At 40.3% G+C, this 26925-nt stretch overlaps 2 protein-coding genes across 2 annotated transcripts; one reads left to right on the plus strand and one right to left on the minus strand.

The window, feature by feature from the left end:
• Positions 1–455: 455 nt before the first annotated feature.
• Positions 456–22787, minus strand: sec61b (SEC61 translocon subunit beta). Its single transcript, XM_063043903.1, has 4 exons — positions 22635–22787; positions 21254–21357; positions 13109–13210; positions 456–819 (listed from the first exon to the last, which is right to left on the minus strand). The coding sequence occupies exons 1-4, from the start codon at positions 22635–22637 to the stop codon at positions 732–734; spliced, it is 297 nt and encodes a 98-aa protein (XP_062899973.1). The 5' UTR covers positions 22638–22787; the 3' UTR covers positions 456–731.
• Positions 22788–22947: 160 nt separating this feature from the next.
• alg2 (ALG2 alpha-1,3/1,6-mannosyltransferase) lies at positions 22948–25848 on the plus strand. Its single transcript, XM_063043902.1, has one exon. It carries the CDS (start codon positions 23149–23151, stop codon positions 24352–24354), a length of 1206 nt encoding a protein of 401 aa, XP_062899972.1. The 5' UTR covers positions 22948–23148; the 3' UTR covers positions 24355–25848.
• Positions 25849–26925: the final 1077 nt, after the last annotated feature.

The raw sequence follows: 26925 nt of genomic DNA on the forward strand, positions 1-26925 counted from the left end.
AATGAATATTTCCAGCATTTTCTCTTTTCATTTTCAGTTTTCACTTTCCAGAATACTTCATTTGCAAATCCAATTTAGATACAAAATTTCTAAAAATATATCTTTAGACCAACAATAGCTTACACTAGGATGAGCATATCTCAGTGCCACTTGAAAAATAACCGATAACTAATTCAAGGATATTTTCATCTACTTTGAATTGAACTGAGATCCTTTGAAGAAAAGATTCATGTTTATCCCTCTGTGATATCCAGTTCAGAGTACCTTTAACACAAATCTTAGTAAGGTGCAGTGACTGAATTATTTAACAATGCTAATGGATTAAATAAAAGCAACCTTTTCATGTGTTATACTATCAAAATATTACAAAATGCATCACATAGATGTATCTGTAGCATGGTATGCAAAGTAAATGAGTTTGTTAATGCCAAAAAAAAACACAATAGAGAGATAAGTAAGACTTGTTTCTTTAATGGAGAATACCAGTGAGCTGTTTTACAAAAATGTAAAACAAAGTTCAAAAAGACACTTTCAAAGACTTCAGAAATCAAACACTTCTTACTGAAATAAGTAAAAGAAGAGGTGCCACATGCAGTCTTTAGAAGATCTTCACTTTAATTTACATAAGCAGGATGTAATGTGTCAAAAATCAGTTCTCATAAAAATAGGTATTTGGTCCAGGATGAATGAATACATTAAGTTGACACTGGAGAAAGTTGCCGAGGTCTGGTCTATGAGCGAGTGTACTTGCCCCAGATGTGCAGCATAAATACTGAAGCGATGAACAGTAGGCTCATAACAAGCACTGGAACAGGCCCACTGAGAAGAGAGAGGAAGAAAAATCAATAGAAGCACATTTAATAGCACACACACAGCTTGTTTTTACTTCCAATATTAATGTAATGACAGTAATCCAAGGGACAAAAGAGACACCTAGTGGTGCAGCAAGAGTAGCCTGCATTGTCATTATGAATAAAGTACAACTTATTTCAACCTTCTCAGCTTAGGTAAAACTTGTTGAATCTAGAACAAGGCATGCATTGTTCTGAACTTAAAAGTTGGCATTTCTCCTTCTAAATAGACATACAAAATATTACATAAAACATGAACTTAAAACCCAATGACTTTTAGATAATTTTTTTATATTGTATACTTATAACCTGGACAAATTTTGAATTGGAAACTCAATCTCATAGCTCTCCTTTCATTTCCTTCTCCTGTGAAGTTAAGGTGAAGAGCACCCATCTACACTTCTGACACTACTTTACTTTAGCTTACAATCAGGCTTTGCCACAAAGCCTTAAGGTGTCCAGACCAAGATTTAATTAAAACTCAATAACAAAGGGAATAATTATCACAACATTGCATATTTTGCACAAGTAGTAAATCTTGGCCACATTCTAACCACAGACAAAGATGGTCCTATAATGATTCTCAACAGCTTATGACATTATATTTTAAGAGGCTAAATATAAAAGTCTAAACCTCATCCCACTGGATCATTTCAGAACCAGAACAATTCTGGTTGTATGTGATTTATCTGAAGTGGAGATACTTTTCAAAAAGTTGAAATAAATCTCAATGACAAAAAGTTCAAGTAACAACAACTTCAGCTTTAGAACACAAAGGCTGGCATCATGCAGCTAACTATAACTTATTGTGATAGTTCATATTCTTTTATGTTTGTTTAGTAAGGAATTTAAGCATAATATTAACAGATTTTATCTAAGCAAATTTTAAAATAGCAAAACCCAAAGTCAGTGACTTAAAGAATTATCCAGCACAGAAGATAGGAATTCAGACATCTTGCCTGCATCAAATGTCAAATTCCATGCTCTCTTCCTTTCAAATGCCCACATTCTCATTTTATTCACAATAATTAACTATTGCAGCAGAATGGAGCACAAATTGGATTCAGACAAAATGCAATGACACAATGATGTCAGCAGGCACAATTTCCTATTCTAAGAACAAACAACCATGGATCCAGGCAAAAATTCAAAGGAGGCATTTAAAACTCAAGTCCTTGTACATGACAGCTAGCTTGGAATTATGAATATGAAAGAAAAAGCTGTGTAAAAATAAACAGACTTTTGAACTAATTCCGAACTAAACATTCAAGTAGAAACCATTTAATTGACGTGAAATTTATTAGTTTGCTTTTTACCTTCAAACAATTTGCTCTAATTAAAATTTTTATTAAATCTGCCCCTTGTAAGGCATGAAAATGCCCGACACAGGCCTCTCATGGTCTGAGTCGATGTTCCCCCCTCTCCCTTCCTTTAAGTTATGGTTACTGATTAAATATATTCTGAATCTTAAAATGAAAACAATCACAGCTTTGACCAGTGAATGATACGTTTTTTTTTAGATCTTGACCTCATCTGACTTAATCAAGTTATTAGATGAAGAACGGACTTTGACATAAAGCTCCTGTTTCATTTCCCAAGTGTAGTACAATAAACACAAGGTATTGAAAGCCTCAGATCAATGAGTGCATATTCTTGGAAACACAGTCAAAGCTGATAAACTCATCTATCACTAACGTACAAATCCAAGCTACCATTTGACCTTCAAAAAAAAATACTGACAACACTCAATGAACATAATACTACCCTTAAGAGCAACAGATGCCACTTATCCAAATTATTTACTAAACTGAAATGAGTTAAGATGAACTCAGAAGTCAGACACCCACTAGAAGAGTATATATAGCCACTTAGTAAATGCTTAAAATTGACAGAAACAAAAAATAATCCCACCAGAGAGATGGAAGTAACATTTAAAGGCGTATACATCTAATTTTCCACTCCAGAAAGACACATTTTACAAATTTACTGTTGAAGACCTTCATAAGACTTTGGGGCCATGTAGAAAAGATCTTTGATGTTTACTGATGACAAAGACATCAGTCCACTGAAGCATGATTATCACAGGAAACTGGTAATTTAAAGAGAACACTTTCAGAACAGATGCTGATTACATGAATATAGGATACATTTAATATTAGGTAGATTAGGGTAATGTACCCCTAAAAATGTTTCCTTCATTTTGGAGGAACTATTGCACAGGATCGGAAGATGCCGCAGAAAGTTGCAAACTCAGCCATCTCCATCATGTGCATTGACCTCCTCAGCATGGAGGACATCTTCAAAAAGCGAGGCCTCAAAAAGGAGCCTTAATCCATAATTAAGGAGCCCAACACCTAGGAATACCCTCTTCTCATTGCTATCATCAAGAAGTGGTACAGGAGCATGAAGATGCACATTCAACGTTTTAGGAACAGCTTCTTCCCGTCCACCATCGAATTTCTCAACAATGAACCCATGAAAACTACCTTACTACTTTGTAAACTCATTTTTTGCACTACTTATTTTATATATATATTTCTTATTGTAATTCATAGTTTATTATGTATTTCACAACATACGCCAGTGATATTAAACCAATCTGATTCTGCATGTGCCTCAGCTGATCTGCTGCCAAAACCACATGGACTTGACTATTCCATAGGTGCCTGCTGACTTCTCCTTTTCCACCCAATGCAAAACTCATTGAAGCTCATTGGTGCTTCAATTCCAGTACCGTCTGTCTGCTATCTGTACTTGTTATCTCCTGTGCTTGAACTACAATGATTCCTGGTGAATGGTAACAACACTTAAAATTTGTTACTGATAGGCATTCTTCCATTTCAATAACTAGCATAAAACACTAAATCTCACTGCACCACTCTATTTTTTGGCCTTTTGCACATCCACAACTTTCATACCTTGACTACCACGCCTCCAACTATCTAGGTTTAAAATCTCTCCACTTCACTCTTCATCAAAGTTGCTCCTGAAAATTTATCACTTTAACCAAATTGTTGGTCACCTGTCCTAATATCTGTAATATAAATAGAATTAGTTTTTACAATACTCAAACGACATTTTTGTCAACTTAAAACTAGTTGTTGATCTCGAAGTAGAGATATTGGTGAGATTTAATCTGGAATACAAGAATTTCGCTCAATTCTGGAAACCATGGATTGGGACACATTTGGATGTTTGGTTTCCCGCTGCCTCCTCCCTCTCTAAATCCAGGATGTGAGTCATCCAGAGAAGACTACTGGCTGTCAGCTACCAACATTAAAAGATGTGTTCATTACCAGAGCGAAGAAAGGAGCTGAAAAAATTACTGTTAACTTCACCCATCCTAGCAGTCACCTATTCACCAAATTGTCATCAGTGAGACACTACAAGTCCATCACCACCAGGACTACATGTTATCTCCAAAGCATCTTTCCTGTAGCTATTCAGCTTCCTGCTCTCCTTGTTCTGTTGATATGCATTTAAGTTTGATTATTGACACTTGCACATGTGACTGTTCTGCTAAGTGATTGCTCATGGTTGCTTGCACTATTATCCTATAAATTGTTGGTTGCTATTGTGTTATCTGTTATGGTATTGTCCTTTGTTTTATGCTTGGCACCGAACTACAATCATTCCTGGTATGTTTTACATACTGGCAATAAAGTGATTCTGATACTGATTACCCGAAGTTTCAATAAAATAGTTAAAAATGTATTAAAAACTATTCAACTGGGTAACAAACTATGTATTTAAATGAAATGCAGAACAAAGTGAACACTAATACAGTACTATAAAACTGGGTATTGGTTCCTAATAGTTATTTACAGAGGAATTCATTCAGTGCAAGCTGCAATGATTGACAGTAAAGGAATAAAATCAGTGCAAGCACCCCTAGTGTAGATAAAGGACTGCTTTCATACATTACTTCCAATGCTTGCATCCTCCAAATCTTCATTTTCATTGTAACATTCAAGATGATTGCCGACCCTCAAATTCTTTGATGTTCCTAACTTGAGGTGTGAAATTATTTCATTTTCACTCCCGGCCATTTCTGACATTGCCAAGCCTCAGTGCTTGAAACGGTGAGCAAAACAGTTCTGATTTGTCTTAATGCTTATTTCTTGCCAACTATCAGTGACAGAAATCATTGTTTTTTTAAAAAAACAAACACGTAACTAATGCTGTTAAAAAACTGTTCACTCTAAGCAAGGTGTAGTGTCTAATATCACACAAGTGATGTGACTGATGCTTGGTAAAAACTATTCGCAACAGTCCCAATTAAGTGGCATAGTATCCCAAATAAACAAAGGGAATCGTGGATATTTTCTCTTTCTGTTTTTGTTCTTTAAGAGTTGTCCAAAGTAAGTGGCTAACCTAATTAACCAATGGACCAATTAACTGGAATGCACTGTATAAGCAAAATAGTTCCATTGTAATGAGTAGGTGCTGCCTCCCCCACCCTCCCAACCCCAACATGGACATGTTGCTCTAAAGTTACAATAAAGCCATGGAAAGTACCGAAAGTTATAAAAATTCATTCCCTTATCACCAAAGTCCATAAACTAATATATTTCATATTCAATAACTGTCCCTTAATTATATGAGGCTTTGTTTACAGCAAACTGAGTGAAATCTCCCTACTTATGTAATTAAAATTAGAAAAGCTATTCCTCGTACATCTTCCCTCCATCTCTGCCACCTGAGGCTCATCTGAAATGCTCTTCTACAAAACTGATTCTACAACATCAATGGAGGCCTGTAAATAAATATGTAAAAACTCCCATCATCAATCGCTATCGTCACAATGCAGTGCAAAATGCAGTATATAATGTAGCAGAGTGACTGATTTTTTTCCCCCCAGAGTTTTTGCTCTGTGAAAGGCACAGTAAATGTTCCTGAGTCAGAATGACTAACAGACATGCCATGGACTTCCCTTTCTTGCCATGGATTTTCAACTATCCACTCCATCTCATTGAAAAAAAAATGGTGTGGCACAATTTCATTAGCTTATCACTGAATAAATCTCACTATAAGCCAAAGACAGGCATCACGTACAAGACAATTCACTTAAAAAAAGTTAAACCACCAAATATAAAAGGTCACTAAATGTAGGAGTTGGAGACAGTTGTTTTTTTTTTCAGCTCATCAAAACGACATTACTAAATATCACCTTGCAGAACATCCCACTTTTATTTCTTTGAAACATTCAAGGCTGCATTGAGCAGGTTACTGCCCCAATCATAACCTACTGCATGGTTATGAAGTTCAAAATGCAAAATAATAATGCCATTTATTTGTAATTATGCTGCAATTTAGTTGTCAAGTTAAAAAGTAATATGCTTATGCAAGTCTCCCATATACTTGGCATCCTGCAATGCCGATCATTTAATTAGAAATTTATTAAATTAACATATTAATTTAATGTTGCATGGTAACTTCCTAAAATGCACTGGTTTACCAATGGCGCCAATGATCTGTTGAAGAGCAAAGTCCTCCAAGGATAAAAAAAAATTAAATATTCGACAGATTATAGTGCGTACAAAATAACTGATCTGCATAATTGCAAAAATTGATTTATTGTTAATTCTCAAGGCACTTTTCCATGTAACTGCAAGAAATGTAATACCTGCCTTTTACCTCTTCCCTTCTTACCATTTAGGCACCCAGAGTCCTTCTAGTGAGGTAGCAATTGAATTACATTTACCAATTTAGTACATTGCATTTCATGTTTATGACGTGATCTCCTCGACGCTGAAGAAATAAAATGCATTCTCAATGACCACTTAACAAAATACCTTAAAAGGTAACCTTGAGCTTCCAGTCTGTTTAACTGTCCATCCCACTCTGATCACTGTATTTGGCCTCCCACATTGTTCTGTTGGTCCGTCAAAAACCAACGTAAGTTTTAAGGCACAGCTCATCTGGAGCTCTGATGCAAGATTACCCACTTGTAAAACTAACTCAATTTGTTTGTCTCTGCACAAATTTTACCTGATCTGCTGCCTACTCCCAGAACTCTGTTTTATTTCAGTTTTCCAATAATTATTGTATTCTGCATCTCATTTGCAGCATGCAATTTTGTTCCTCACTCTTAAATTCACTCAGCAATTATGTTCAGATGGCACTTAATGTAATTCTAATCTGGATAACTTTTATCTACACTCTATCACATACATTCCCTTTATACTTGTCAGTCCTTTCTGTCGCCGAATTAAAACATGCTTGTTTCACTTTTCTAGTTCTGATGAAAGGTCGTCAACCGAAACATTATTTTTTCCTCTCCTTGGATGCTGACTAATCTGTGAAATATTTTGAGTATTTTGTTTTTGCTTCAGACTTTTAACGTCTGCAGGTTTCCTCTTTTCATCAGCATTTGGTCACCTTTGCAATCTTAAAACACATTTTTTTTTATAAAGCAATACCAACATTTAATCTTACATCGTATCCAATACATTTTTAAAAGAGTATCATTTCAAAAATCAAGCCTATGTATTTAACAATAGCTTCCATTATCAAAAGGCCATATTGAAAGTAGACTAGTCACACTGTGCTGCCTTCAACAAACTTTCAATTAAAAATACCAAAGACCTGAAACAGCTGTTCTTTTTAACGTTGACAGTGCTCATTGCAGGGAAGGAGTAAAAATAAGTTGCAAGATTTACTTGTAGAATTGCTAGTTACAGCTGTTTGATGCTCATTCATGCAATATCTCAGATACAGGAGATCTTAAAATCAATAAAGTGCTTTGCCAGTAAGAATCAGAAAAATAGCTCACTGAAAATATAATGCAAGAACACGAGAGCCTGTCAACAGCTGCAAATCCACCTTTGCATTCCACAGATTCTGCTGATCTGAGTTGTTACATTGTTTCTAACTTTTATTTACACTATTCACTGTTAGGCTAAGTAGTTAAATACTTTAATACTATGCCTAGGTAGTTTGGATTTTGCTGAGTGTTAGAAGACTCAGCATTAATACATCAGTCCCTTGCTTCATACTACTTTGGAGAGTGTTGATTCAATATGACGCTCTTGGTCCAGTATGTACCCACCTGTATTTTAACACAAAAAAGAGACATCTTCTTGGACTGCAAGCTGGGAACTGGCGAAAACCCCAGCTCTTTGCTAGTGCTGTTGCAACAATAGATCATGATCTCCTTGCCACTGAGGCAATGTGCAACTACTGGTGTCGCTTAGCGCCAAAACATGCTCCTTACGTCTGCTTCCAGGCAATGAGCACTGGCTTAGCATCACTTACTCTTTGTGTTGACAAATGCCCAGATAAGTTAGACTCTCTGACTGCCTCTTACTGGATATGATGCTAACTGCTGTCTCCCAATCTCAGTTGAGCTTGTTGCCAAAGAGGTATCTGGGGCAAAATATGCAGCCAGAGAAGGGTGTCAACAGTCTCCATCACCATTAAGCACATTGCAGTAAAACCTCCTGATTCAAAGGGTGAGTTATAGAGAAATACAGAATGGATACTTTAGCCCGAGTCCATGCCAACCACATTGTCCATCTAGCTAATCCTAAGTTTCCTGCGTTCAGCCTGTATCCCTCCAGAACCTATCCAAGTTCATCTTAGACCATAACACAGGACTCAAGCCATTTGGCCCATCGATTCTGCTCTGCCTTTTCATCATAGCTGATTTATTACAAGAAGAGAAAATCTGCAGATGCTGGAAATCCAAGCAGCACACACACAAAATGCTGGAGGAACTCAGCAGGCCAGGCAGCATCTATGGGAAAAAAAGAGTACAGTCGATATTTTGGGCCGAGACCCTTCGGCAGGACTGGAACAAAAAGCTGAGGACCAGATTTAAAAGGTGGGAGGGGAGAGAGAAAAACACAAGTTGATAGGTGAAACCTGAAGAGGGTGGGATGAAGTAAAGAGCTGGGAAGTTGATTGGTGAAAGTGATACAGGACTGGAGAAGAGGCAGTCTGATAGAAGAGATCAAAAAACCCATGGAAGAAAGAAACGGGGGAGGAGCACAAAAGGGAGGCGATGGGCAAGGAGATAAGGTGAGAGAGGGAAAAGGAGAATAGATCCCATTCTTTCACTTTCCTCTAACCTTTGACTCTTGACTATTCAAGAACCTATCAAGCTCCACTTTAAATATACGCAATGACTTGGCATCCATGGCCATCCATGGTAAAGAACTCCACAGATTAACCACTCTCTGGCTAAAGAAATCTCTTATCTCTGTTCTAAATCAATTCTGAGGCTGTGCTCTCTGGTCCTCGATTCCATCACTACAGGAAACATCGTTTCTATCTAGGCATTTCAATATTTGTAAGTTTCAATGAGATCCCCTCATTCTTCTATACTTCAGCGAATACAGGCCCAAAGCCATCAAACACTCCTCATACGCTTTCCAATGCCAGCACATCTTTTCTTAGATAAGGGCCCAAAACTGCTCATATTCCATGTGGTCTGACTAATCCCTTATAAAGTCTCAGCATTACATCCTTGAATTTACATTCTAGTCCTCTTGAAATGATTGCTAATATTGCATCTGCCTTCCTTACCGATGACCCAACCTGCAAGTTGACCTTTAGGGAATCCTGCACGAGGACTCCCAAGTCCCTTTGCACCTTTGATTTTGAATTATTTCCCCGTTAAAAAAATAATCTACACCTTTATTCCTTCTATCAAACTACATGAACATGCACTTCTCGACACTATATTCCATCTGCCACTTCCTTGCCCGTTCTCCTAATCTGTACAAGTCCTTCTGTAGACTCCTTTGTTTCCTTAAGACTAGCTGCACATCCACCTATTTTCATATCATCCACAAACTTGGCTACAAAGCCATCAATTTCATCATTGAAATCAATGACATAACATGAAAAGCATTCCCAACACTTGTCAAATCCGACCAACCCTGTGGAACACCATTTGTCACCAGCAGCCAACCATAAACCTCCCCTTTATTTGCACTTTGCCTCCTGCCAGTCAGCTAATCTTCTGTCTATGCTAATATCTTTCCCGTAGTTAACCAGCCTTATGTGTGGCATCTCGTCAAAGGTCTTCTAAAAATCCAAGTAAACAACATCCACTGACTAATTAAGTTTCTTAAACAATAATATTGTATTTGCCACAACCCTTTCTCTGGCAGCTCATTCCACATACTCACCATCCTGTGCGTGAAATAGTTGCCCCTCTGGTCCCTCTAAATCTTACCCTTCTTGCCCAAAATCTCTGCCCCTGAGTTATGGACTCCTCTACCCTGGGGGAAAAACAGTTATCATCCACTTTATCTATGCCTCTGTATTGGAGGGGTCGAGACAGCACTACCCACTACCTGGTCAGAAGACATGCCAGCTGCTAATCAAGGTTTGACCCCCTCCTCACCCATCAATGCACACCTAACCATTGGCCCCCTTAATTAGCCTTGTACTTGGCCTCGGGCAATTGGTCTTTGCAGTTTAACTCTGCAGGCATAGAGCCATTGCCCCCCGTCCCCTGTGAATTACCTGGGCTAGACCCTCCAGCCCTCCTGCACTAAAAGGGTGCCACGTGTGCTGGACTCACTCTCTTTGCCATCTCTGAGGGACCACCCTGCTTCACTCCAGGCTGAGAACCATGGAACGGCGCTGGAGAAACTGATGGTAAGCTATGCATTGAATAGGGTTGGGAGCGTTGATTATTGTCCCTAATAGCATAGAGCCGTGCCTGCACAGAGTCAAGGGGTGGCAGGTATCATATTGACTTTTCCCTTGGGGGTGTGGGGGTGCGCGCACGCTTTGTTCCCACGCAATTTTCCCACGTTTGTTATAATTGTCCACGTGTTTTATTGCCAATCCAACTTTTCCACAACTGCCGTAAATTGTGCGTGTTGCTTCTGTTGCCATTTCCCCACGTTTGCCTTCAGTAAACAAAATCTTCTACTACCAGGACTGTGTGTCCAGAGTCCTTGCCTTTGAGACCTACTGAACCTGTTTCTTCACTTACAACAGCCTCTCAGAATTTTAAACACTTTATAAGGCTGCCTCTCATTCTCCTGTGTTTCAAGAACTAAAGACCTTGCCTGGCCAACCTCTCCCTGTAAAGTATGATGTCCTCCCATACTGTTCTACATAATAAATGTTAAGATATTTTAATATTATCCACAATAATCTCAATATTATTAGGCCAAACTATGATCACGGTATACGATTCATATGGAAGACTGAAATCAAGGCGTAGGGAAAACCTGCTCATCAATAAGGAAGAAAAGGACTGACAAAAAAGTAGATTAACGTGTAAATATTGAAAACTAAATCAAATTAAACCTCAAAATAGATATGGCAATTTTAAATACAGTAAAATAAGAGTAGAAAGAAATAGAAATATGAATAGACTACCAGGGACCTCAACCCTGCCCTGTCGTTCAATGTTATCACTCTAACCTACGTTGGCTTCAATTTCAGTGCCTGATTAGACCTACTTCTAAATTTTTAGTTCCATTTATGACTCCCCACCATTCGTGTTTTTTTTAAACCTTTAATCCTAAATGTATTATTAGTCAGTATGTATATTGTAATATACAGGTTTAATAGAAGCACAGGAAGAGCACAAGGCCCTTTGCATTCTAGTCCATGCCTGCTCTATGTAAAACCACAACAGCAAATTAATAGCCTGAAGATTTTTGCAGTCTCATATTACAAACTGTTCAAGAGCATACATGTCTACCTCAAACTTACAGAAAGTACCAAAATCTGTCACTGAAGAACTATTTTCCTCCTTCCTCTTTCATATGTATTAAAAATATTACATTGATAAACCTTCCAAATGAAACATTTCACACAATGTAGCCATAAGTAAGTCACCCTCATGGAAATAGGAATTGACAGATCTCAGGGAAGAATTCAAGATTTCCCTCATAGCGGATTAACCATAGGATCACATTCTAGTTACCTCACCCTCCCTATTAAAAACAAATGATTTATCAACTTATTACTAATAAAAACACATCCCAATTGTTTCCACTTCAAGCATGGCTTCCATTTTGATCAACTGAAAATTTTCAGCTTTCTCAGAACAGCAAAAATCACATGGCAACACTTCCATCATTGTGTGTTTTAAAAAACGAAGTAGAAATGAAGATCATATTTTTTTTAATTTTCAGTTTCAGAGGGGAAATATGCAGTACAATGCAAATTTAAAAGATGATTATGAAATATAGTTAAACAAACCCTGGATTGTAAATTACCAATCAATGAGAGATACTCCTATTAAACTGGATCCTTTTACTATTAAAAAGGACCATGACATCAGCTTCAAATGCCAATTCTAAACAAATACATGCTCATGGTATCAGCAATCATTGTTTCATGATTAAAGAAAAGCAAAATGGATAATGAAAAATGAAGAGGACTTTATAGATATTAGAATATTTACTAACATACTTAAGCAGACTTTCAGACAATACAATCTTACTTAGCTAAAGGATGAACACTCTATTGCAGCGGTCCCCAACCACCATGTGCTACCGGGCCGTGAGGAAACGATATGAGTCAGCTGCACCTTTCCTCATTCCCTGTCACACCCACTGCTGAACTTGAACATAGGGTGTCCAACTGTCCCGTATTTGCCAGAACATCCCGTATATTGGGCTAAATTAGTTTGTCCCATACGGGACTGCCCTGGTCCCGTATTTCCCCTGCTAAGGTAGAGCATTCCTATGAAATCTTTCGTGCAGAAATGGTGTGAAGCGAAAAAGCAATTACCATTAAGTTATATGGGAAAAATTTTTCAGCATTCCCAGACCCAAAAAATGACCTACCAAATCATACCAAATAATACATAAAACCTAAAATAACACTAACATATAGTAAAAGCAGGGATGATATGATAAATACACAGCCTATATAAAGTAGAAATAATGTATGTACAGTGTAGTTGGGAAGATTAAGACAAAACCGATTTGTGGGGGGAAAAAATCGGCACGTTACGCGCATGCGCACATGCGCATATCACAAGCACACGTCACGCATGTGCACACAGGTGCCCGCACAAGACTTCATGGTCATGGTAGTCTTGCCTGAGGTAAAGTGTCCCAGGATTTGACTGCTACTTTTGTCCCTTATTTGGGAGTGAGAAAGTTGGCAACCCTAACTATAAAAGACATGTTGAGGTGAGTTTAATCCTACTTGAACACCCACCCCGGTCGGCCGGTCTGCAAGAATACTGTCAATATTAAACCGGTCCGCGGTGCAAAAAAGGTTGGGGACCCCTGCTCTATTGTGATTCAGTGTCCAGAACATGCACTTACACTTTAAGCCCAGGAGAATCCTCTGTATAGAATCGCCACATTCCCCCTGTACCCGTAGAGGTAGTTCGACCAGCTCGGCTCACTGCACTATTGGCAGCTTTCCTGGGGAGGTAAAGGGGAGTTTGGGGAGGGAAGAGAGAAATAAGCTCCACATCACATTGTCATCTTTCAATTACTACAGCAAAGGTATTCACATGTATCTTTTACCAAAGATTATAGTAATTTCGATACAATCAAAATAATTTCTGATAGAATATATATTTATAATTCCATTTACTTTTAATTACAAAATCACAGCTGAAAATATACAAAAATAAATTACACATAGAATACTGCTTCGTTTCTCTGAACTGGGTAAAAATTAAAGCTTTGTTAAAAGCTATACATGTACAAAAATGGAAAGACAGCAATGCAGAATGGGGATATCTTTACATATCACACAGTAGCGACAGGTTTGAGGAAGTTCCATTCAATCCCCACTCTAAACTATCTTGAACATACAAGATGTGATTTCCCATGTTGATTGGGCAAGAAGGGATGAAATGAAAGGAAGTAGCATCAGTAACATTAGGGCTTGACACAACTTGATCCTGGGTCCAATGCTGTTAATGAAGGAAACAGTATTAAAAATACGGAAAGAAGCTGGCAGTGGTAATGGATGGAGTGGGAAAAGGGAGTAGCAATTGTCCACTAAAGCATGATCTCCAGTCTTGTGACACATAATTACTGCCCATTCACCCCATTTGACCTGACTTTATTCTATTACAATGTCTCTCCATCCTTCTCACCACCTTCTCTACAACTTAAAATATCCCTTTTATATAAAGCAACACACATAAAAGTTGCTGGTGAACGCAGCAGGCCAGGCAGCATCTCTAGGAAGAGGTACAGTCGACGTTTCAGGCCGAGACCCTTCGTCAGGACTAACTGAAGGAACAGTTAGTAAGAGATTTGAAAGTGGGAGGGGGAGGGGGAGATCCGAAATGATAGGAGAAGACAGGAGGGGGAGGGATGGAGCCAAGAGCTGGACAGGTGATTGGCAAAGGGGATATGAGAGGATCATGGGACAGGAGGCCAAGGGAGAAAGAAAAGGGGGAGGGGGGGAACCCAGAGGATGGGCAAGGGATATAGTGAGAGGGACAGAGGGAGAAAAAGGAGAGAGAGAAAAAGAATGGGGTATGAGGGGGAGGTGGGGCATTAACGCAAGTTTGAGAAGTCAATGTTCATGCCATCAGGTTGGAGGCTACCCAGACGGAATATAAGGTGTTGTTCCTCCAACCTGAGTGTGGCTTCATCTTTACAGGCCCCCTCGTACCCCATCCGTTATTTATTTATATACACACATTCTTTTTCTCTCTCTCCTTTTTCTCCCTCTGTCCCTCTCACTATACCCCTTGCCCATCCCCTGGGCTTCCCCCCCCCTTTTCTTTCTCCCTAGGCCTCCTGTCCCATGATCCTCTCATATTCCTTTTGCCAATCAACTGTCCAGCTCTTGGCTCTATCCCTCCCCCTCCTGTCTTACCCTATCATTTTGGATCTCCCCCTCCCCCTCCCACTTTCAAATCTCTTACTAGCTCTTCTTTCAGTTAATCCTGACGAAGGGTCTCGGCCCAAAACGTCGACTGTACCTCTTACTAGAGATGCTGCCTGGCCTGCTGCGTTCACCAGCAACTTTTATGTATGTTGCTTGAATTTCCACCATCTGCAGATTTCCTCGTGTTTGCCTTCTATATAAATCTCTATTTCCCAGTTCTGACCAGTCTCTAACCTGAAATGTTAACTGCTTTCCTATTACCAGATCCCACCTAACTAGCAGTGCTTTTGCAATATTTTGCTTTCACTTTAGATTTCTATAATCTGTAGCATCTAACTTTCACTCTTTGTTGCTATACCAAAAACTATCCCTGCAGTAGAGAGGATGGCGGGGCGGGGTGGGGAAGAGTGGAGTGGTAAATACAAACTAAAAGTTAAAGCCATGCCTCTGTTACGAATCCTGTAAAAGATGGCAACAAACTGGGTCTGTAGTATTCCCCTGGGATCTAAATAACTACATTATCTTCAATCCCAGGCAGATGCATCAGACAGCAATTGTCAGATCCAATAAGGGCTATTTTATCTCTTTCTGCCATTTAGCTGAGAAATTCCACTTACTTTAACAGGATCAGTATCACTAATGCAGGATGGAGCACCACTTCTGTAGACAGGAGACCTAACGAGTGATAGCCCTCAGGACTTAATCCCTGTTCTTCCCTTACATCAAAATTTGCTGCTGTTAAGTAAAGATCTGCATATAGATGGCAGTTTCATAACCTCAAGATGTCTTGAAGCCAATGAAATACTTTTGAAATGCAGTCGCTTCTTTTTAAATATAGCAAAATTCTCAGAAAGAATCAATATGTAGGCAAAATGTGAAGTTCTCTATATTGTGACAAGCATTGTAACAGCCTGTGAAACTAAAGCATCAACATATTACCTCCACAAATTCTGGAGAATGCTTCAGGATGCAAATAATGACACGTCAATCAACATTAAAAGGTAATGCAAGATGGCCCAACCATATCCAAGTTCCGCCAACTCTGCAGTACAGAACAATTGCAGAGTGCAGAAATTAATTGTTAAATTAACAACATTTACAAAGACCCACACTTAGTGGCCACTAGGTACCTTCTGTACCTAATTAAGTGACCACTATGCTGCTCATGCCCTTCAAGATTCAAGATTCGATGAGTTGTGAGTTCAGAGATGCTATTCTGCACAGCACTATTGTAATGTGTGGTTATTTGAGTTACTGTTGCTTTCCTATCAGCTTGAACAGTCTCAAACTAGAGAAAATCTGCAGATGCTGGAAATCCAAGCAACAAAATGCTGGGGGAACTCAGCAGGCATCTATGGAAAAGAGTACAGTTGACGTTTTGGGCCGAAACTCTTTGTCAGGACTGGAGGAAAAAAAACTGAGGAGTAGATGTAAAACGGTGGGGGAGGGGAGAGAGAAACACAAGCTAATAGGTGCCACCTGGAGGGGGAAGGAGAAGTAAAGAGCTGGGAAGTTGATTGATTAGAGATACTGGGCTGGAGAAAGGGGGAATCTGATGGAAGAGGACAGAAGGCCATGGGAGAAAGATAAGGGGGAGGAGCACCAGAAGGAGGGGACGAGTGGGCAAGGAGATAAGGTGAGAGAGGGAAAAAGGCATGGGGAATGGTGAGGGGATGGGGGGAAGGAGGCATTACTGGAAGTTTGAAAAATTGGTGTTCATGCCATCAGGTTGGAGGCTACCCAGACGGAATATAAGGTGTCGTTCTGTCAGCATGAGTGTGGCCTCATCACGACCCATTTTAATTCCACTTCCCATTTCGACATGTGTATCCATGGCCTGCTCCACTGTTGTGATGAGACCACACTCAGGTTGGTGGAACAACATCTTATATTCTGTCTGGGTAGCCCCCAAACTGAAGGCATGAGCATCGATGTCTTGAACTTCTGGTATTGCCCACCCTCTTTCACCATTTTCCATCCTCCTTTCCCTCTCTCACCTTATCTCCTTGCCTGTCCTTCACCTCCTTCTGATGCTCCCCCCGCCTTTTCATTCTCCCATGGCCTTCTGTCCTCTTCTATCAGACTCCTCCTCCTCCAGTCCTGTATCTCCTTCACCAATCAATTTCCCAGCTCTACTTCATCCCTCCTCCTCCACCTATCACCTTGTGTTTCTCTCTCCCCTCCGCCCACCTTTTAAATCTACTCCTCAGCTTTTTGTCTCCAGTCTTGATGAAGGGTCTCGGCTCAAAACATCAACTGTACCATTTTCCATAGATGCCTGCGTGTGTGCGTGCGTGCATCTCTCCCTCGAACAGCCTGACCATGCTTCTCTGACCTCTCATCAATAAGGAGCTTTCACCCACAGGACTGCTCCCCAGGGGATGTATTTTTGTTTTCAAACCTTTCTCTAAAGACAGCTCTGCGTGAAAATCCAAGATCAGCAGTTTCTGAGATGCTCAAACCACTTCCATCTAGCACCATTCCATGGTCAAAGTCATCTGGACCATGTCTCTTGCTCATTCTGATGTTTAGTCTGAACAACTGAACCTCTTGACCACTGCATGCTTTTATGCATTGAGTTACTACCACATGATTGACTGATGAGATATTTGCATTAAGGAGCAGGTATACCTAATAAAGTGGCTAAGTGTATTTATCCTTGAGGGACAAATGCACTGAGGTGCTTCAGATTTGAACTTTCACTCCACTCAACTCCCACCTGAAGGCCCTTAAATCTTATTTTAAGGAGCTGCTGAGGCATCGTTGAGCAGGAATGACCAAGGACAAAAAAGCAATACGTTATAAAATTACCACCATCACCTTCATGCAGCTTTTGTTCAACTGCAGAAAAGGGTATTCCAAGGTCAAAACCCCAGACCTGGCACAGAATATTTCCTACATGCTTCTGCAACCTTGTTAAATGACAGCAAGCACTTCAGTGCATTGAAAAGAAACATCAATGATGTTTCCCTCGAAATCCTTCAACTCCATGGCAGAGCTAAGTTAACCACAATCACATCCTGACCCAGGTTAACATCCTGCATTGGGAAACTCTAGTTACATTTAACATGGCTGAATCGGCAGACAGCATCAGCCACATGCCTGATACCAGATGGACAGAATCTGATCAACACCTTTCTGAATGACCCAAAAAACAAACTGCTGGAGAAATCCAAAAGGTCAGTAACTCTAATGCTCAGATGTATTGTCACAATTCAAACCGTTGAGCATTCCTTCGCCTCCATAGATGCTGCCCGACCTGCTAAGTACCTCCATAAGTTTGTTTTTGCTCCAGATTCCAATATCTGCAGTCTCCTGTGTCTCCGTCCTGAATGAGTCCTTGAAATCCCTGGCAACTAAGTAGTGGAGAAAAAACATTGAGGATGGTCTTAAAAATTAAACTTCTCATCCCTTCAAGCATTACCTGCCTTATTAGGGAAATAATCTACAGTTTCTACATTGGCTTCATTCCGAACGCAAAAGCAGGGTTGAATCAACCCATCCTGCCCATACTAGGTATCCAATGGATATTCAATTAACAGGTCAAACCTTTCAGAATCGCACTGCTCCCCACATTGGAAGAAAAAGTGCAAGCATAAAGTTAAGCTTGTGGCTTTTTCAATTTCTAAGCATACTAGTTGAATCTGACCTGACTTTATTGCAGAAAGGCACAATAAATTCTTTGATTAAATAGCCAGAAACAACTACAGCAGCAATACCCCAAATTACAGGGTCATACTGTATGTAAAGGCCATTTCAATTATCCAATGAAACAAAAAAAGGCATCTTTTAACAACTAGTTGTCATGTAAATCTTCAATGTATTCTGACATTGAAGCTCTTAAATGACAAGGGTGTCAAAATTCCTTAACTCACAGAAAATGCCTTCTTGGATTCAAAATTGATGAATAGCACTTGAAATGTGCAATGTTTGACAATGCAATATTAAGAGCAACAAACACAAAAGAACTCAATCTCAACATACAATACTAATGATGTTAACATGGCAACAAGGTGCAATAATAAACAGCAATCCAAAATTGAATAAAATTAGCTTTTTAAAAATTTGAGTTGAAAATGCTATAGATATTTTAAAGTCTAACCTTAACGTTGTTACAATTGGATGTTAAAAAGCAATCTAGATCAACAGCTGATGGCAGCGCTAACCTGCAGAAATTGAACTACATAAAACTGGTTTATTTTTCCTCCTATCTTGATCTTCAAAATGTCCCTCTCACCCCTCCCCCCCATCAACAGCAGCACTAAGCAAAACAAATAAATGTTAATTTTTAACTCTTCCAGCATTCAGGACAACTAAAATATAGTGCCTCAAGAAGGCCACATCCATTATAAAGGACAATCACCATCTGGGACATACCCTCTTCTCATTACTACCAACAAGGAGGTACGGGAGCCAGAAAAAAACACACCCTATATTTTAAGAACAACTTTCCTCCACCGGATTTCTGAATGGTCCATGAACACTATTTCACTATTCCTCTTTTGCTCTACTTACTGCACCTTCCACCAATTTTGATCTAGCACTGCTGCCACAAAACAAAATTCACAACATACATCAGTAACAATACATTTGGTTGATTCTATCCAGAATAAATATTAATGTATCACAATTTGCTCATTTAAATATTTAAGAATTATTCAAATATGATACATTAAATCTAGTTATAAACTATGGTATTGTGAAGAAGTCAGTGACACGGAGAAACACTGACCTATCAGTAACTGTTTCACAATTTGATATTCCTCAGAAGGAAAGCGCATACTGCCAGTCATATTTAACTGTTTCATAACACCAACTGAAATGTTTAGTTTTGTCTGCCTAATACTTTAGAAAAGCTTTAGTCTCTCAATTCAGTTCCACAATATTACAAACCAGTCTGCCTAGCCCAATATATGAAGAGACACAAAAAAAGTAACTGCATATTGATTTGACTATTAGTCAGTCCAAAGACAGGAACACACGATAAAAAACCTCAGTGGGCCAGATTCTTCCCAAATGAGGTGAGTATGAAAGGTTTCCCAGTTGAATTAATGCAGTACTTTCCACAAATGTCGGCAAACATCCATCACTCAGTCTAAATACTTGTGTGCAAGCCAAAATAATGCAAGCAGACCATGGTCACAATCATAATTAGAACCAACCTTTCCACATCAGATATCCCCATGTATAATTCCACCTAATCAGATGACAGCAATTGTTAATGGAAGCACAGATTTTTGCTTTTTGGTGTCATCAAAAGATATATGTGGACATCATTGTAGTGTAGCGGTTAGCACAACAATACTAGAGGTCGGGGCTTTCTTAAGTTCAATTCCGGCGTCATTCTGTACGTCCTCCCCATGGAATGTGTGGGTTTTCTCTGGGAGGTCTAGTTTCCTCCCACCGTCGAAAGGGGTACCAGATAGGTTAAGTGGTCATTGTAAATTGTCCCGTGATTAGGTTGGGATTAATCAAGGCTGCGGGGTTGCTGGGGCAGTATGGCTGGAAGGGCCCACTCCACGCAGTATTGCTAAATAAATAAATATACTTTCACATTGCTGAAATCACTTACTTCAGCACAGTCTTGAAGCAGAGATTTTATGGTAAGTACTATTAAGTCAATCTTTATTTAAGGAAACATAATGCCTCCTATTCAGCCCACGGGTTTTATTATTTTAGTGAAATACATTTACAATGACATAATGCAATCTTTAATCTTACTAATCTGTTTCTCACATTTATGACAAAATACTAATTGCTCCTTATTCTTTGATGCAGTCCCTAGATTGAGCATAATTGTCTGATTTTGAGAGCTTTGAAGTAGCTGATCAAATCAGTGTGGGAACCACAGATGCTTGTACAAATAGGCAGGCAGCAACTGATAGGGCAGGAGGCATATAGTTTGTGAAATGATCTGCTTTGAGGTTCTTAATATCATCGCAACTGCTCCTCTTCCACATTGAGCAGTTATGGGCCTAAGATTGAAGAGGTCAGTGGGAATATTGTATTTCTCTCAGGAGGCTTTGAGCACAATCTTTAACCTGTTCCTCTGTACACCTGGTAAACTCTTCCCAAGACAAAGTTTCTGGTAAACTCTTTCCAAGACAAAGTTTCTGTTTCTTGAGTCACCATAACTATCAATTCTGAACTCAAAATTAAATGTAAATGTGAGAAACTCTGCAGATGCTGGAAGTCAAAGCAACACACACAAGATGCTGGAGGAATTCTGTAGGTCAGTCAGCCTCTATGGAAATGAATAAACAGTCGATGTTTCAGGCTGAGACTCTTCTTCAGGACTGGAAAGGAAGGGGGAAGACACCAGAATGAAAGGGTGGGGGAAGGGGAAAGAGGATAGCTGTAAGGTGATAGGGGAAGCCAGGTGGGTGGGAAAGGCAAAGGGCTGGAGAAGAATGAATCTGAAAGAAGAGGAGTATGGACCATAGGAGAAAGGGAAGGAGCGGACCCAGGGGGAAGTGATAGGCAGGTGAGAAGAGGTAAAAGGCCAGAGTGGGAAGAGGAAAAAGGGAGGGGGAGGAAAAAAAAGGATAGAGAAATTGATATTTATGCCATCAGGTTGATGTTGTAAGTAATATTATTTCAAAACTACTTACCTCTGCCTCACTGTGGATCCACCACCAGCAGCCCGGGGAGCCACTGCTTTACTAGGTGATCGGCTGGAGGCACCAACATTTGTTGCACTTGCCGCTGGTCCAGGCTGAAAGGGTCAAAGCAAGGTATTAGCACAAAGAGAGTAAAATGTTCTTGCCATTTATAGACAGTAAATAATAATGCAGATCCAAAATCTAACCTCCTAGTATAGTAGGTTTCCATCATCTCTTAAAAGTACAGTGTTCCTTTTCTACCGAAGTTGTGAATAAAGTGGTCTAACAAGTAACAGTCATGGAGGGAAACTGAATAATCAAAATAAACTGAGCAACACGCAAAATACACAAGGTCCTGCAGATGCTGAAAACCTTCAGCAACCAACACTGAGTCTTGTGTTTAATCAAAATAAATTAATCCATCCTATTTGAAACTGTGAATTGCCATAGTTTGCAAGGTTAAGACTTACAACTCCATCCAGTTAAATTAAGTAATCACTTTGTATTGTTAAGTGGAAGTTAATGTTGATCTACATTCTTGGAGCACATCGTCTGTTTTACTTCACATAACAAAGACAGGCTTTATTTTAATATATTTCCTCAAGGAAATAGTAAATTAAATATGAAATGTGATCCTAGTTAGCTTTTTTGTTTTAAAAATAAACTACATGCCAGCACTCAAAATAGAACAGGCATGCAAGAACAACAGCTACAAGATCACCTTATTGCACGCTGTTTCTCATTTTACACTGAGCAACTAAGAAAATGTCTCCTCCAAAAGATGGTTTGTCTAATGGTATAGTACTCTGTATTGCAATGATTGTCAGTCAAAGTTACTTGTTCAAGACCAAGATAGAACCACACCTTCAATATTAGTTGAGTCACGAAATATAACTGTGCAGATCCCTTCCCCAGAACAAGAAACCTATTACAAATACAAGAACGCACAGAGATAATAAAATACACGCACATTTACAATCAAACACTAAGTTCCCTTCATTTCGCGAGTTATTCAATTGACAATGTTCACACTGTGGATAAATAAAATGCACTAAAGGACATCTAGATGCTTGCTATTGCTGACGTGGCATTACCGCAACCAAGTTTCTTCATCAGTTTACCTAAACAAAAAGACGTCAGAAACACACGTTCGTTTCCCCCCTAGGTATACAAACGGCTGAGAAAGACATGGAAATCACTTCTATAAGCCGGACAGCGGTTGGTTCGGGGAGGCCCCGAAATCACTGTTCCCTGCTGGGGAGAAGTGAAGGCCCTGCCTGTTCCGGCTGTCTGCTATCCGTTAAGGCAGGTTTTGCCACCCCCTCCCCGGGATTCTGGCCGACCCACAGACCGCGTCTCCAGAGATACCCCGTTCTGGAAGTCCACAAACCATGATAACGTCGCTGTCTGTCGGAGCCCGGCTCCCTCACACGGTGTACGAGTGACGACCCGATCCGGACCGCCCGAAAGCAAGCTGCCGAAAGTGGCCACGACTCACTAATCAGGACCCCTGCCTCTGCCTGGGAGCCTTCACGTCGCCTGAGCAATCAAATTAGAAAAATACATTTAAACATTAAGGGGAAAATCACATCAGTCATATTTTTTAAACTTGTTCGCCTGTAACTTCATTGAATTTATAGTATGTACAGGATAATCAACCTCGTTATGACTTGCTCTTTATTATCCCTTTGCCTGCATTTTCTCTGTATCCGGTTTTTTTAATCTTGACTACTTTAGTGCAGCGTGTAATAATTTAATCTGTATGCAAGACACTCGTTTCACAGCGCCTCGGCACTTGTGGCAATGGTCCTTTATTTTTCCTCAGGCTCCGCTGAGGACAGCGTAGTCGGCTGAGGACCCCCCGGGCTGCAGGGGGAGACGGGCCGAGTGCCGGCTGGCCGGCCATGGTGAGTGTGGTATTCTTGCACCCCGACCTGGGCATCGGCGGGGCTGAGCGGCTGGTGCTGGACGCGGCGCTGGCGTTGCGCCGCCGCGGCTTACAGGTGCAAATCTGGACGGCTCACCACGACCCGGCGCGCTGCTTCAGCGAGAGCCTGGACCCGGAGCTGCGGGTACAGTGCGCCGGCGACTGGCTGCCCCGCAGTGTGCTGGGCCGCGGGCACGCCATCTGCGCCGTCCTGCGGATGCTCTTCGTCGCCTTCTACCTGGTCTTCCTGAGCGGCGAACAGTTCGATGTGGTCTTCTGCGACCAGGTCTCGGCCTGCCTGCCCGTCCTCAAGCTGTGCCGGCGCCCGAAGCGAGTCTTCTTCTACTGCCACTTCCCCGACCTGCTGCTGACCCACAGGCGGACCGCAGTCAAGCGGCTGTACCGGCGGCCCCTCGACTGGCTGGAGGAGGTCACCACCGGCCTGGCGGACCAGATAGTCGTCAATAGTAAGTTCACGGCCGGTGTCTTCAAGCGCACCTTCAAGTCGCTGGCCCACCTGGAGCTCGACGTGCTGTACCCGTCGCTGAACTTCGCCGCTTTGGACCGGGAGCCCACGGGCTTCGACACCCCGCTGCTTCCTGATAAGGAGCTCATTTTCCTCTCCATCAACCGGTTCGAGCGGAAGAAGAACCTGGCTCTGGGCCTGGAGGCCTTACACGCCCTGCGCGCCAGGTTGGCCTGGGCCGACTGGCAGAAGGTGCACCTTGTCCTGGCTGGCGGCTACGACAAGAGGCTGGAGGAAAACGTGGAATATTACAGCGATTTGCAGGAACTGGCGGCCCGGTTGGAGCTGACCGACAATGTGACTTTCGTCAGGTCGTTCACGGACGATCAGAAGGTTTGGCTTCTTCGCCGCTGCTGCTGCGTGTTGTACACCCCAAGCAACGAGCACTTCGGCATTGTGCCTCTGGAGGCCATGTACACCCGGCGCCCGGTCATCGCCGCCAATTCGGGAGGGCCATTGGAGTCAGTCCAGGACCGGGTCACCGGCTTCCTGTGTGAGCCGTCACCCAGCTGCTTCGCTGAAGCCATGGAGAAAATTGTCAGGACCCCTGAATTACGGGCAAAAATGGGAGCCGCTGGCAGAACTCGAGTACTCCAAACATTTTCTACAGATGCCTTCGAAGAACAGTTATATCGCTATATATGCAGTTTAGCATAATGAAACTTGCAACACTGGAATGTAATTGCGGTGTTATTGTAGTCGCAATCAGACACACTGATTGAAAACAATATTCCTTTCAATAGCTGGCGCAGGTAAATCACAACAATACGGCAGGATAGTTTGGGGCTCTTGTTAAGGTTTAAGGTGAAATGAACGGTAGTGGAAATGGCCAGCAAAAGGGCAGGTGGAATTTTGGACCAGAAGGAAAACAGAGGTATCGCAGAAAGAGTGGGATCCATCTTGGAGATGAGATGAGGGGATTCTTTGGACTGGCAGAAATGGCGGAAATTTAGCTGACAACATGAAAAGTTCTTCATGTAAACAATTAAATATTTTTAAAATGGCTAACATTTTGTGAGCTAAAATAATAAGTGTACTGCAATGATACTTCGTCGTTATTTTGAAATGTCAAATGCAATGTTACATAAGTCCTTTTCATTACCAAAGAAGCAACCTCAAATTCTTTATTTTATTTAAAATAAAATTCACTCACCCCACTGTTTACTAGGCGTGATTTATATACTTGCCCACCGTATTTTTCCAACTTTAGATTTATTTCAGAATGACTGGTTGTTGCCAGAGCATATCAACATTCATAGCATATTCAGAGCACATCTTTGCCAGTTATCCCTTCAACCAGCAGAGCCGGTAGTATTGTTTCTCCACTCAGTGAAGCTCTGTGGCTTACTCTGTTATTTGGTACTGTTGAAGTCCTCTCATCTAAATCCTTACATTGGTTGAGGTGACCCGACTCCCAGCTGTTCTTGTTGAATGCTCTTGGCATACCTATGCCTTCATTGTTGTCAGTCAAGCATAACCTGCTGCTTTTAATGATTTAGATGCTTTTTCTGTTGGAACCATTTTTGAAAGGCTCCTTACTAAGGGGACAGTAATGTTAATGGATACATGGAACTGTTTGTTGTAGAAGTTACATTTAACATTAACCTTATTACAATCAGTGGTTTCTGTTGAATGGAAATCAAAATAAAATTGTAATCATGAGAAATGACTCTGAAAATATATTTCTATTAATCCTTGTTTCAAAAACCTTTTGCCACTCAGACCAATATGGAGAAATTAGTCAAATTGTCTGTATTTCATTAAATTGAAACAAAAATCAACAACAGTGTCTTACTTTGAACCAAACAATTGTTTGAAAAATTACTTGTAGCATGGTGCTCTTTACAACTGCATTCCTACTTGTCATTAACAGTACAATATGTTCATGAGTAATTAGATTGGTAATCTTAGATTTTCTGTTTCTCTCTGGATTGACAATTCCTGCTTTTTAATAATTTCATGTGTAGTCAGTGAGGTAACTTTGAATCCACTATTTCTGAATCGTAGGACCAAACACTTCAATTACTAAGTGCAAAACTAAATATAAAAGCTACAAGGATTATAAATGTTATCTTTAGTAAATCTGTGAGATTAATGCTCAAGGCTAAATGGGATTTGTTGAAAATTAAAAGCAATAAATGAATTTTAACCTGTGGAGGATGAGTTGTTTTATTACTGCTTCAGGGTAACTATTTATACATTTCTTGTACAAATGCAGTTTTACGTTTTGGAGGATTAGTTTTGCCACACTCCATATTCTTTTATACTAGAAGAAACTAAGTTTTAAAAAAACTTGTATCAGATCAGCAATGATATGAAATGAGGAAATGAAACTAAATTCTGCCCTAAAAAAAGATCTGTCTCAGCTATTCTTGCCAAATACAGCTCTGCAATATGTAGCAAATGTGTAAGTAAATTATTCTAATCTTTAATGGAAGTAATTTTAAAATAAGTGCTTAGTGACTATTCTATGTGAAATCATTCTACAATTACTTTATTAAACCACACACACACACTCCCTTGTTTACAGAGTTTAGGGAAGGTTCATGGAATCTGTTCCTCTCAAAAATTGCTTTATCTTACAAAGAAACAGATGAGGAAAGGATTTTATTTAACCCAAGATTCTCAGTGTGCTCAGGGAAATTAGAAAAAAGCATAATTTTTAAAATAAAGTCTCACTTGTTTAAGATGAAACTGAGAAAGAGTTAAGAATCTAGCGTTTTTATCCCTAGAACTGCGGAAGCTGAATTAAAGTTTATCTCGGCCTTGGATATACAATATTCAGATTCTGGATCTTACTGAGTGACTGAACAAACTCAGCAGGTCATAATAACCTGCTGCTATTCAAATGTTTGATGTTGGGGCACCCAAATCTACACAGCATTCTACTTAGTCTAGTTCAGGGTTTGATGGAATATTCATTGCTTGCCCAAATGTGTGGAGTTCTGAAGATGATCATGCTGCCAGCTCTCTGCTTTATTGGCACACCGTCCAATGCCTGATAAGTTGACACAGAATATCTCAGTGCTGAAATGCACTGCAGTAACTTGCCAAGGCTTCCTTTTCAAACCTATAACATGTATCCTGTACAGTTAGAAGACGAGTAACATGTAAATAGGAAGGCCACTAGCAATATTTCCCCCTTATTAACTATCACCATAGTTACATTGCATCCCTTTGTCATTGCTAGATCAAAATCCTGGAGATCCCTGAAATAGTAGCACCTGC

The sequence above is a fragment of the Mobula hypostoma genome, chromosome 3 (genome assembly GCF_963921235.1).
Source record: "Mobula hypostoma chromosome 3, sMobHyp1.1, whole genome shotgun sequence".
Taxonomy (NCBI): Eukaryota; Metazoa; Chordata; class Chondrichthyes; order Myliobatiformes; family Myliobatidae; genus Mobula; species Mobula hypostoma.

Coding starts and splice junctions, on each gene's coding strand:
- sec61b (XM_063043903.1), bottom strand. Junction 13,211..21,253: donor GGATCCACAGTGAGGCAGAG/GTAAGTAGTTTT, acceptor TTACCTCCCCAG/GAAAGCTGCCAATAGTGCAG. Junction 820..13,108: donor GATTCTCCTGGGCTTAAAGT/GTAAGTGCATGT, acceptor CTCTCTTCTCAG/TGGGCCTGTTCCAGTGCTTG.
- alg2 (XM_063043902.1), top strand. CDS start 23,149: ATGGTGAGTGTGGTATTCTTGCACCCCGACCTGGGCATCGGCGGGGCT.